Genomic DNA, 13,379 nt, shown 5'->3' on the forward strand with positions numbered 1-13,379 from the left:
GACGAAGGAGATAGGGCCACCACCAACTTAAGCGTCGAGTCTAATCCAGTCAGATGCTGAGTCAGGACATGTGACTAAATCCAAGAGTCTCATTTTATAATTTTTTGACCTTTTCTTCTTCTGGACAAATTTGCCTTAATTTCGTATTCATCTTCTCTTTTTCCTGCTTCCTAATACCATTATTATTGTTCCAATTTGTATTATAGCTTTTTTTTCACTCCACCATGCGTGTTGAAACGAATAAGCAATTTTACTAATTTGGTAAGAAAACGTTAACTTCTGTTTACGTGCAAATTGTCATCCATTTTTTCTTTTGCACCCACCGATTTAAAGTGAACGCAACTTTTTTATTTGTGATAACCTATAAAGAAGTTCTTTACTTGTCCAATATAAATTCTTCTTTTCTTTTTAAATACTGTTTGTCTATATCATAGTTGTTCCCATTTCCTATATGAAAAATGCCAAGATTATATAAGTCAAAGTCATAGAAACATGATAACTAATATCATAATACAAGATATGAACGTTTTCATTTCAACTCTTAGCAAGGGAGTGTCAAATGGGGAGAAATTGCTATATAAAAAAAAGGTATATATATCAATTTTCCTTTAAAATTCTATTAAATTTGATAAAATTAAATAACAAAACTTATACTATGTGATAAAGCAAATATAAATGCTCTGAATTTATTAAATCCGTAAACAGATGAGGCCATCGATCGTTACTCTACCAAAAGTGGCATAATATATCACACGGACGGAAAATGCAGGTTCCTAAAACAGTAAAACTACTCTGTAAAATCATCACTCAATTATTACTTAACTTAACTAGAGTACATGAGATCATATAATGAACTCGAGATTAATATTTCTAAGTCACACAACTTACCAAAAGTAAAAAAAAAAAATGACGATGAACATTAAAACACAATTTGAATGTGAATTTGTGAAATCTGAAGTTCAAATTGTTGAGTTTGAGTTGATGTACACATGTAATAATTGCTTAACCAAAAAGAAGAAGAAAAAAAGAAGGAAAAAACACACTCACATGTTATAATAGTTAATTTTGTCTAGACTAAGCATGATTGCATTGTATAAGAATTAAGTCAAATTATGAGAACATATTTCAACATGAAAAATAGTGTTATAGTACTTTTATTAACCATCCAAACGATTGATCCATGTTTTGGTTAATAACAAAAAAAAAAGTCAGTGGTGGTTAGGTGTAAAAACAATAATAATCTTCATGACTCATTGACTAATTGTTAATTTAAAATAAGGGTCCATACATAACATTATAAACATAAGAACATCATACATGTCGCTGTATCCAAACGTACCTCACAGTTTCATACAAACGTGGGCCTTGTAGCATCATAATAGAAACAGATCAGGTATACCGTACTCTCACCCATAGCCTATTACAGCCTGTTGCTTAGTAGACAAAGTCAAAACTCAAAAAGTAAAGAGTTAAAAAAAAAAAGAGTTTAAAACTGACGAAGTCGTCAGGCTTGTGGAGGGGGTTATGACACTTGTCATACCGGATCTTTTTTCTTACCGCAAAACTTGGCGGCTCCGTCGTAGAACTACCGGGACAATTACAACCGTCCGATGATATATTACACTTTATTCGTCCTTATCCAATTTTAATCCTTTTTTTTTACAGCAATAAAAAAAACTCATCCACATTACAGGCACCACCATGTCCCAAGAAAGGAAAGAGTACAATTGCAATTTATAAACTATACTATTTGATGATAATATAAAAAGTACTCCACATTAAAGAAAAAAATATGATGATGAAAAATTGAAAGTTGTACTTAAAATTTTTTAATTAAACAATATTGTACGATTGAAGCAATATAGCTTTGGTTAGATTCAAGGTATTGGATTACACGCTTGTGTTTCAGTCTGAAGCAAAGAACTTGAAAACGTCTTATGCTTTTTCACTTTCGCTAATCTCCTTTTTTATTTTTCTCTTTTAATTAATATTTAATATTCTTTTAGCTAAAACAGTAAAACACAGTACAAGAATAAACACACATAATTAATTAAAAAAATGTGCACAACAACAACACTGAGATTTTTTTTTGGGTTGTCTACAAAGTCCATTTTGCTTCTCCTGATTTGCAGAGGAGCTTAAACGTTAAGGTATTTGAGAGAAAGACAAGTGTAATAAAGAGAGAGAGAGAGAGATAAGAGATTAGTTTAATTAATCTCTTAATTATACCAAAATAAAATAAAACTTTCTCTCATCATCCAATCCAACCAAGTCTTCTATTACAATTCTCATTCTGAGTTCTTGTTCTTGTTCTTGTTCAAGATTTGTGACTTGTCTGTGTTCCAGATTTCAGGAAATGGAATCGATTTCGAGCTTCTTGTGGGTTAAAAGCTTGGATCCAATCTGAAGACAGAACCAAGTTTTCTTGATTCTTGAGAAAGAATGTTTGGAGGTCGACCTCGTGATTCTTGTCTAGTTTCAACTCTTTTCACCATGCCAAGCCATGATAAAGAAACGCAATGGAGCTTTTTGGTTTCTGGGAAACGATCTTTTCTCAGCAACGATGAGAACGACCTTCACCTCAAGAAGATGTACAAGCTCACTACTGACTCAACAAGCCAAGGAGGAGACGATGATGGATCTTCTTCAGATTCGGGAACGGGAACGGGAACGCTTATCCCTGGGATGAACAAAGACGATTCGTTAAGCTGTTTGATTCGTTGCTCTAGAGCTGATTACTGCTCCATTGCTTCTGTGAATCGTAGCTTACGTTCTCTGATCCGAAGCGGAGAGATTTACAGACTCAGGAGGCTGCAAGGGACGCTTGAGCATTGGGTTTACTTCTCTTGCCATCTCAATGAATGGGAAGCTTTTGATCCGAGATCGAAACGGTGGATGCATTTGCCGAGTATGCCTCAGAACGAGTGTTTCAGGTACGCAGATAAAGAGTCTTTGGCTGTAGGAACTGATTTGCTTGTGTTTGGTTGGGAAGTGAGTTCTTATGTAATCTATAGATGCAGTCTTTTGACAAACTCTTGGTCTACTGGGAAGAGTATGAACATGCCTAGATGTTTGTTTGGCTCTGCTAGTTACGGGGAGATCGCGGTTTTAGCCGGTGGTTGTGACTCGAGCGGTAGGATTCTTGATACTGCTGAGATGTATAACTATGAGGATCAGACTTGGTCGGTGTTACCGGGGATGAACAAGCGTAGGAAGATGTGTTCTGGTGTGTTTATGGATGGGAAGTTTTATGTCATTGGTGGGATTGGTGTTGGGGAAGCTAATGAGCCAAAGGTTTTGACTTGTGGGGAAGAGTTTGATTTGAAGACTAGGAAATGGACTGAGATACCTGAGATGTCTCCACCGAGGTCTAACCAAGGGAACGGTATGTCAGCAGCTGCGATGGCTCCACCGCTTGTAGCGGTTGTGAATGATCAGCTTTACGCGGCTGACCATGCTGGTATGGCTGTTAGGAGGTATGATAAGGTGAACCGGGTTTGGAATCAAGTTGGGAACTTGCCTGAGCAAGCGGGTTCGATGAACGGTTGGGGTTTAGCGTTTAGAGCTTGTGGGGATCAAGTTATAGTGATTGGTGGACCAAGGGCTCCAGGTGAAGGTTTCATTGAGCTTAACTCATGGGTGCCAAGTAATGCAACACCTGAGTGGCATTTACTCGGCAAGAAACAATCAGTTAACTTCGTTTATAACTGCGCTGTAATGAGCTGTTGAGGAAGTGTAATAAAACCCGATGTAACGCACCAGGGGGAGATTGTAGCCAGACGTCTTTAACAGGGTATAAAAACACACAGGACTTTATTAGTTTAACAAATCTACAAAACGCCCCAGGGGAAACTATTGTTCTGTTACTTATTGTAATTGTGTAGTTTTCAAGTTTCCTGTTGAATGAATCCTATCTTTTGATCTTACACTTCAATGGATCTTTCTCTTTACTCTAATGATCATAATCTACTCAATTACAGCTCAGAGTGTTTCTTTAAGTGTTGAAACTGTGTGTAATCACATCTTTTAATTTGCAGAAACAGAGTAGACCACTAAATTTTTTGCTAGTTTTTATCTTTGTCGTTTTGTGCCTTCATTGGTTACCCCATTTATTAATAAACTAATTAGAAAAGAAGATAAAAACATGAAAGTATCAATCGAGTACTTTTAAGTCCAAAAAGTCTGTGAAGAATTTATTCACATTCAGTAGCAGGCAGCTGCATCAACTCTAAAAGCATATTTTTCATTCGGAGTCGAAGAATCTTCAACTATTTTGATTATGCTAAAGTACCAATGTATATAAATGATGAATTCGTCTGTTTAAATACCAATATATTATCTTTCAATTTTAATGAGATGGATGTTTTTGCAGGAGGATCATATTCGAGTAGAAATTTTGATGATTTGATACGATAACAATTTTTTATTTGACCACTTCAAATTTTTTCTTTTTGGTGAAGTGGGAAAAAATGAGCCCATGATTGAGGCATTAAAAAGTAAAGCAAGGTTTTAGTGTTGGTGGAGGCTTAGTCTAGTAGCCCATTTAGGCATTTTCTCATTTAATTAACATAATTAAGTCTGTTATTTTGTCGTCTAATACAACTGTAAAAATCTAATAAAAATGAGATATATTGCTTTTGTTGATTCCCTAATGTTTCTTCCACTAATGCAACATCAGGTTTTTATAAAAGTGAACATTAAAAACAAAGAATATCGATTTGCTTTTTTTTTTTTTTTCTTTTCTTGTTCTTGTTGGTTAAAAGAACATTGATTTGCTTATTGTTTATATTATTCTCAATGCCATTACCTCCACCACTGACCACTACTCTAAAGTCTAAAGTTAATCACCATTTCCAGATTCGAAAGTAGAAACAAATACTTAATATTTAAGTTGTTTACAAAATTAACTTTTACGAGAACAGAAAATCATATTGTCTATTGTTCTTTGAGATTACACAACTGTACTTCGAAGCCATAGTCTTGTTATATGTCGGTAATACAAAGGATATTTGGCTTTATGAAAGAACAATTATATCAAATAATTATGTGTGTTTGTACATATTGCACGCAAAGTGGAATTTATAATTGAGATATCTGCAAATTTATTAGCGGTGTGGTCAAGAACAATCATTCATAGATGAACAAGAGGAAACTGTCCAATTTTTTTTTAAGAACGTATCAGCCCTTAATCGTGACTACTTGAGATAATTTCTATATGGTACGACCTATATGCATATATTATTCTTTCATAAAGCAGATTCAGCTGACTCATTCTTCTTATATCATTCAAAGTAAAATTCGCATCGTTTTTGTGGGCATTTCTCATTTGTCTAAATATTCGTATTTACAATGAATTATTTATTTTCAACTTTATGTTTGGACCTTCCATTTTGGATATTTTCTATTTACGGGTTCTCAATTTTGAAATGACAATTGACACAGATTCGGGAATCTATTTTAATATTGACACTTATTTTAGACCTTTGATCTATAGTTTCCCTTAATCCAAAACTCGGGCTTTGATCATATGTATAAAAATGGTCATTTTAATTGGAATCTCCTAGTTATTTTTGGCTATATCAATTGCTAGTTGTTTACCTTTTTTCATTAGTTGCTGATTAATATTATTTTGTAGCCATAAATAATTTTGTTGTAACCATAAGCTGGTTAACAATCGACAAGTGCATTTACCTCGGTGGTTACAACTTACAACTACAACTACAACTATCTCTAGTCATCACGACTAAAGGACAAACAAACATGGGATACATTTTTTTTAGGTTAACCAAAAACTGGTTAACAATTGTACCAATTGAAGTTGAAACGTTAAATCCTGTATAATTTTTGTGTCTACGTAAAGAGTTAAGCTTATGCATGTCAAACCTAAATTTATATCTTGCTAAACTGAAATACTCAATTTTCATTAGAAAAAAATATTCGTAAGATCCTGAATGTTTGGTAGATTTTGGAAGAGCTTTTGGTTCTTGTTTATTAGAACTCATTTTCATACTCTTATCAAGATTTTCAAAATTTAGGTTTTCTAGAATTTAAGAAACTATTTTTTGTTCTGATTTTCCATTCAAGTTTTAAAATTTAGGAAAAACTTTTTGTTGAAATTTAAAATATGAAGTTACTGCCATATAATATTTCTATTATAGTTTTTTCTTTTAACAATATATCTATATGTATATATATATGTTATAGTTTTCCATATATATATCATTGTGTCATGTGTGTTTGTAAATGTATCTATATATATATGATACATTTGAGGAACCCTACATGGATAAAAAAAACCATACGTGGATGTATAACTCATTTGATAATATAAACATTAGTCGCTTGAAAGTTGAAACATATTAGCTATGTAAAGAATATATGAAGCACCTCGGATGTATCTTCGATTTTAATGATTTATTAGATTCGACCAAAAAATAATTATATATAGATTATACTTTTGGTGAAAATAATTCGATCGTCACATGATATTGAAATTATTTGCATAACCAACACATTGTTTGGCTGGTCCACTCACTTGAACATCGTCATTATTGTTGGGCAAAGTATGTTAATAATGCAGATGCATCATTACTTGGTCGATACAAATATGACGTACCGAAGCTCATTAGACATTAGTATTCGGTTTAACATCCTATATTTTATAATTATATTGCACATTCAAAAATATTATTATTATTTTTTTTGAACGAAACACATTCGAAAATATAAGATTATATATTTTGTCGCAAAAAATCTCAAAGGACAAATTGTTTTAAAAAGTAGAGTTCAGTTGAGGTATCCAGCTACCATATATCAAAATATCTCCAACTAATAAATCATGACCTAATAAAAGTTATTTGTGAATTTCACCAATTAATAGTTCTAATACCATAATATTTTTAAAAAGATATCACTTTTTAGTCATTTACGAAAAAAATAGAATCAAACACCCCAAAACTTATTTATGGGAGATTTCTTAAAAATTTAGAACGTCTCCTAAATGTGTAAGACCCTTTCTAAACGTTTAAAATCCTTCTCAAACTTTTGAGTGGTATTTTCTAAAAATTTCTAAAATATATTAAGAAATGTAAGAGTTACGTAAGAATGTGAAATATCACGAGGTAGTTTCGATTTTTGCATTAAGTAGTTGCAGCTAAGTTAGACGTTGTCGAACGACGTGGGCATTTTATTCTGGTAAGTTTTCTAACCAGCCGATGAATTTATAAAATTTCAAACTAATTAACAGAGTAACCAGTCACAAGGATTTGGTGTTACAAACTAATTATGAGTATTCTAAACACAATCTTTTGCTTTCAATATTTGGGTTTACATTTTTAATTTTTTATAACACTTTGATAAATTATACTATGATGTAAAAACTAGACTTACACACAATTTGACTATAAAATAGACGTTATGATTTCATCTGATAAAAATCATGTATATTATTTTAACATGTAAACGTAAACGTAATCTAAAGGCAAACATAAACGTTGGAGTGTGGGAAAGCATGAAACGTCTTTTGTATTTCGCTTTGATCAATTTTCACAAGAAACGATTCTGACTCTTTTAAATCAACTTTGTTCCTCCTTAATTAATTATATGCAGTATTTCCACGAATACGACACTTTCTCTTATTCACAAGAAACAAATTTGAAAACCGAAGACCCATGAGTTTAGTACTATTATTTTTTTATTATCTTTCGAAGCAGCAAATAACTAGAAAAAAAAAGTAGAGAAAATAAAAATAATATCATTGCCTTTACTACAAATTAATCAATTAAAAATGATCATTGCCAAAACAAAAGAAGTGTGCCTTAAAAAATGAAATTAATTTCCATATAAAAAAAAGACACCCACTTTTTTTTTTAATTGGCCTAATATTTCCAGATTTACGTTTTTTTTGTTTTCACTTTTATCCAGAATTAGGATAATTTCTACATGAACAGCTCAGACTGTAGCAACGTGTAATAATTAGCAGCTTCGTCTTCAAGTTCCCAAAACGCATCACCAAACCCATCTAACAAACTATCTCCATAAACGTAACTTTCATTAATCCTTTCATAATTACTCTCGCCAAAATCGGTGTTAGGTATCCCAAGTTCATCGTCAGAAGCTTCCAAAAGATGCTGCATCACTTTCTCCTTTTTGACATCTTCTTCTTCCTTTGAGAAAACGCACGACGAAGGCGACGACGAGTCTTCCACGTTGAAGGTTCCTAAAACGACAGCGTTTTGGTCATCGGATGAGATTTCTTGCTGGAGGGCGTTTATAAAGGATGTTAGGTCATTGTTGTGTTGATTTTGTTCGTCTGAATCGTCGAGGAGACAGAGAATTTGGTTGTAAGAGGAAGAAGAAGACAATGATGACGAAGATGGCTTTTGACGTTTAGTCGTGTCTTCTTCGGTTAGGGTTTCTTGTTCTCTGTAACGCTTCAATGGCGATACGTCAGATGTTTCAGCCATATTATTTAAAGAGAGAAAGAGAGAGAGAGAGAGAGAGAGAGAGAGAGAGAAGCTTTTAGAAACGTTAGAGAGAGAAAAATGTGAGGGTGATAAGGGAGAAAGAGAGTCTGAAATGTATATATAGAGAGATTATTTGGTCAAAATTATTTTTATGATATTAAAATGATATTGTGATTTGGTTAAATTTTAAATTGCTTCGTGCATGTCTCAGGAGTCAGGAGGGAGAGAACATGTGAATGCTTTTTCAATTTTTCGCATTTCCCGGAAAGAAATCTAAAAATATTTGGTCAATAATTTAAAATTTCTGATATGCAGAGTAAATTATGGATCCTAGCTATTATCCTAAGGCATGTAAAGCTTGGTTGGTTGTTAGTTGTTACATAACGCATGATGCCAGGAAAAAAAATCTTTAAAACTTATGGCGATGATTATTTATTGACAAATAAATTATGTATCTAATTTATGAATTTACAATAAAGTCCCATAATTTCGGAAAATGGATTGAGTGTCCAAAAAATATCTAGATCCTAGAGTATTAATTGGAGTATCTATTTTTAACAAATATTGGAGGTTAAGAATGCTCCCATTTTCGTTTTCATCTTTATTATTATTATTGTTTTTTTAAAAAATTGTAGTAAGAGAAAGAGGGAGAGAGAGAGAGACAAAAGAAAAAGAAACTAGTTGTTGTCATTGAGATTTGGCAATATATTTGTGTTGTATCCGTCGCAGGATTAGCTTTCCAGAACGAGCTTGTAGATTACGAGGGCAGATCGGACGGCTGTCGTTTCTCACGGCTTTGGATTGCACATGGATAGAGACGAGTTCTTGTTACTCTTGACCATTTGGATTGCACATGGATAGAGACGAGTTCTTGTTACTCTTGACCATTTACTTACTTCGTAGCAATAAACTAATCACAAGTCACAAACTCTTCATTTTTTTTTCACTACTTTATAGAGAAAAGAATATCATTTCACCGTTTTTAGTGGGACTATCAATAGTTTTTACACACGAGAATTCTGATAACATCCAAATATTTGGGAATCTTCCAATGTTTATCATGCTTTTATTACAAAGCATTTTAGGTACTTGCATTAACAAATACAATTGTCAAGTTAAGGCAATTCACTAGTTCCATAACTGCCAGTTACCGATCGACTCCTTTTAAGTTCTAGGCAGTAAAACTAAAACCTCTTGGACAAAAGGTTTCAATTATTGGGTTTACACGTCTTATTAGAAGCAGACTTTTGATTTATTTATCTTTGGTTAACATACCAATCAAATATTTTTCTGACAAAGTATGGTTACGAGGAGATATAATACAAGTACAAACAAAAGAAATACAAAGGCTAATGACGGTTACGAAGAGATATAGTAATACAAGTTGGGAAAAAGACAGATGGCGCTATGCCATTAAGCCAATAGAATGAACCAAAAAAGGAGATGAGTCCGAGTATTAATTAGAATATAACTAATTAATTAATCCGGTAAATTATGGACTTGATACATGGTTCGATGTAGGGTTACGCAAACGCAAGTGGGTTATTGTTCTCTTTCTTTCGTAGCACTTCTTCAAATCTTTTTACTTTTCATTTCTTTTCCCTTTGCTTTATTGGCCTGCTTGCCATTTTTTTAATCATATGATCTTTCACTCAGTTAAATTATGTATTTTACGGTTCCCAAAATGAGGAACAGAGATGATTAAAAAACAAATCATAGTGTTAATTTCTTTCTAGTATTTTTATAAATTAGATAACTAGGATTGCGATGTGAACCCAATCGGACCCGATAACTTGGATTGCGTTACGTCTTTTTTTTTTTTGTTATCCAAATCTCCCTTTGAGCTACGTCAATATTAAGATTAGTGGAATCGACAACTGGATTACGTGGAGTCCTCTCTTGAGGTTTCCTTTCTAAGGCTTTTACTTGTCAAGTGATAATACTATAACAAATACAGTATATATATGAAGTATAAAAGTTGTATATGTAAACGTCACTATTTAAGAGGAGGATGCGTGGTGCTGGTCCAACGAATAGCTGGTTGGGACGGAGTGAAGGATTCTGAAAGCCTTTCAGGTCCATCCGTCCATCCATATCCTCTTATCCTAAATATCTACTTTAAAATAATGCTTAAGGTCCATCATATATGTTTTAATGCTTTATAGAAGATCGAGTCTTTTTAGTTATTTACTATCAGGGATTACCAATTTGCCATGCCTTCGTAGTTGGAGTTAAGAAAAAAAGTGGATGAATCGGATACATTAAACAGAAAAGTCATGATACGTGTAAAGACATAAAAGAGACAATTAGAGTTTAAAATTAAACATTAAAAGCATTATGATCGTTACAATATTTTTTTTAGAACATATATTTTTAATTTTCTCCAGGAATTGATTTTGTTTAAAAGTTTTTTTCTTACATATTTAGAATTCTAGCTAAGACCGTAGTAGACACATGCATGTACGTATGCACATGGTCACCGTACACCGATTTCGTATATTGCATGTACGTTACTTCCACTTTTTATCGTCAGTAGCCAATACATATTTTAATAATTCATAATATAATTTGAAATGTAGCCGTCTTAATATAGTATCAAATAAATAGTTTTTAGACAAAAAGAGCAATAATTATTCATGTCGCAACTGTTGGTATTTTGTATATATTTCTTTATTTTGATAATTATAATGAAATTAAAATTACAGGTCCTCGTCTCATCATCTTTTTGGTCCGAAATTATTTTGTGGTAATATTTATTAAAGCGAAAAGTATTTTTCTCCAACCACAATAAAAACTTGGAAGCAAGTCAGCAACTAAAACCCAAAAACCGGAGTATAAATTATGACGAAGTAAACTATCAACATTACTTTCTTTCGTATATTTTTGACTAGTGTGATATTATACAATCACATGAAAAAAATGAATCAGATACCAGTATAGGAAATTGAAAAAAAAATATTAGATTTGTTTGCTAATTTGATGAATTCCCTTTAATTATAAATTCTTTTAAAATCTGAATAATGGGGTTAATGAGGTAAAGCAGGCTCGTCTCTACCCCATGGCAGAGTAGGCAAATGCCAGGGGTCCATCACAAAAATCAAAAAATTTCTTTAAGCAAAAGGGTCCAATGTTTTCAAAAAAAAAAAATTATTAAGGATTTTTAGATTTTTTTTAATTTGACAGAGGCTCCATTTAAGTTTAAGACGGTGCTGAGGTAAAGAGTTACACATCTTTTTTTTTTTTCTTTGGGTAGGCATCTCTTTTTTTCTCCTTTTCTCATGCCACGTGCAACTAATTTTTCAATCAACCAGGACGCATCTTCCATTCTATCTGACGAGAGAAAGCAACTCACGAATGCATTATTAAGAAAAATCTTAGTAATGAAGCGTCTATAGTCACTGTTAAACCAAATTTAAGATCATTAACTAGAAGTTCTAGAACTAAAATGGTGTAAAATAGATAGAATGAACAAGCAAGTGTAGTCATAAAATTGGTCAATTAACACGAGTGAGCAGATGAAATCAACGGTGCGGAATTGACGAACCAAAAATTAAATAGAAACCATAAAGAACAAATACATTATTAGCTTTAATAATTTTAAAGTGATTGGGAGCCGTATATAACAAGTACCGCATTTAAATTATTTTATAGTCACTACAACTTTATAATGTACTAAAAGATAACATGTTACAATAGAATAACATACTACTAATTAACAAGTCTAAAATAAGAATAGCTAATTGGAACCAAGCTTTCGATGATAAAAATAACCAGAATGTTTGGGCCATTCGTTGGTCTACCATGGTAGGAGGTGGCATGTGCATAGTGGTTGAATGGACATGATACGCCACTATCGTATCATGTATACCATCGCAATATATACGCATTACTTTAGTGCCACCGTCGAACTAAATTATTGAAGTGGTCGGTCCACTTGTGCGATGTTCCACCTGTTCGTGACATCGATAATTCATTTGTTAGTCCTATATATCCCTTGAGGAGATCTAATAGATAATTAATTATGTTTATAATTAATATGTCATGTTATATGGTGGCGTCGACAAGTTTAGAATCAATCCCACATTAGACCATTTCCATCTTCCACCAATAACATAAATTGTTTTCTAATTTATTAAGTTTTAACAAATTTGGAGTAATTAATACATTTGGTTGCTACAAAATTCACATGGCACCTTCAATTCCATTTAATGAATCCATACTTATTCCGAAATCAAATTTAAACAATATTTATCCATGTTATAATGTTCAAAAAAAAATTACTTTTTTGGGGTGCAAAATTATAATGTTCAAATACTAAGATCTAATAAGTATCACNCTAGAACTAAAATGGTGTAAAATAGATAGAATGAACAAGCAAGTGTAGTCATAAAATTGGTCAATTAACACGAGTGAGCAGATGAAATCAACGGTGCGGAATTGACGAACCAAAAATTAAATAGAAACCATAAAGAACAAATACATTATTAGCTTTAATAATTTTAAAGTGATTGGGAGCCGTATATAACAAGTACCGCATTTAAATTATTTTATAGTCACTACAACTTTATAATGTACTAAAAGATAACATGTTACAATAGAATAACATACTACTAATTAACAAGTCTAAAATAAGAATAGCTAATTGGAACCAAGCTTTCGATGATAAAAATAACCAGAATGTTTGGGCCATTCGTTGGTCTACCATGGTAGGAGGTGGCATGTGCATAGTGGTTGAATGGACATGATACGCCACTATCGTATCATGTATACCATCGCAATATATACGCATTACTTTAGTGCCACCGTCGAACTAAATTATTGAAGTGGTCGGTCCACTTGTGCGATGTTCCACCTGTTCGTGACATCGATAATTCATTTGTTAGTCCTATATATCCCTTGAGGAGATCTAATAGA

At 32.6% G+C, this 13,379-nt stretch overlaps 2 protein-coding genes across 4 annotated transcripts; one reads left to right on the forward strand and one right to left on the reverse strand.

The window, feature by feature from the left end:
- LOC104756840 (F-box/kelch-repeat protein At1g26930-like) lies at positions 2,043-3,984 on the forward strand. 3 transcript variants are annotated; one of them, XM_010479489.2, is made up of 2 exons: positions 2,043-2,150; positions 2,347-3,729. In XM_010479489.2, exon 2 carries the CDS (start codon positions 2,443-2,445, stop codon positions 3,727-3,729), a length of 1,287 nt encoding a protein of 428 aa, XP_010477791.1. In that variant the 5' UTR covers positions 2,043-2,150; positions 2,347-2,442. The 3 variants fall into 3 exon arrangements, with proteins under 3 accessions (XP_010477791.1, XP_010477792.1, XP_010477793.1); XM_010479490.1 differs by lacking the exon at positions 2,043-2,150 and having other exon boundaries at positions 2,157-2,933; positions 3,015-3,984; XM_010479491.1 differs by lacking the exon at positions 2,043-2,150 and having other exon boundaries at positions 2,157-2,933; positions 3,090-3,984.
- On the reverse strand, positions 7,909-8,566 carry LOC104756841. Its single transcript, XM_010479492.2, has one exon. The coding sequence runs from the start codon at positions 8,463-8,465 to the stop codon at positions 7,938-7,940; it is 528 nt and encodes a 175-aa protein (XP_010477794.1). The 5' UTR covers positions 8,466-8,566; the 3' UTR covers positions 7,909-7,937.

This window comes from Camelina sativa, chromosome 17 (assembly GCF_000633955.1).
Source record: "Camelina sativa cultivar DH55 chromosome 17, Cs, whole genome shotgun sequence".
In the NCBI taxonomy this organism is placed as follows: domain Eukaryota; kingdom Viridiplantae; phylum Streptophyta; class Magnoliopsida; order Brassicales; family Brassicaceae; genus Camelina; species Camelina sativa.

What these genes read in the sequence shown, in the direction of transcription:
- LOC104756840 (XM_010479489.2), top strand. Translation starts at nt 2,443, where the DNA reads ATGTTTGGAGGTCGACCTCGTGATTCTTGTCTAGTTTCAACTCTTTTC.
- LOC104756841 (XM_010479492.2), bottom strand. Translation starts at nt 8,465, where the DNA reads ATGGCTGAAACATCTGACGTATCGCCATTGAAGCGTTACAGAGAACAA.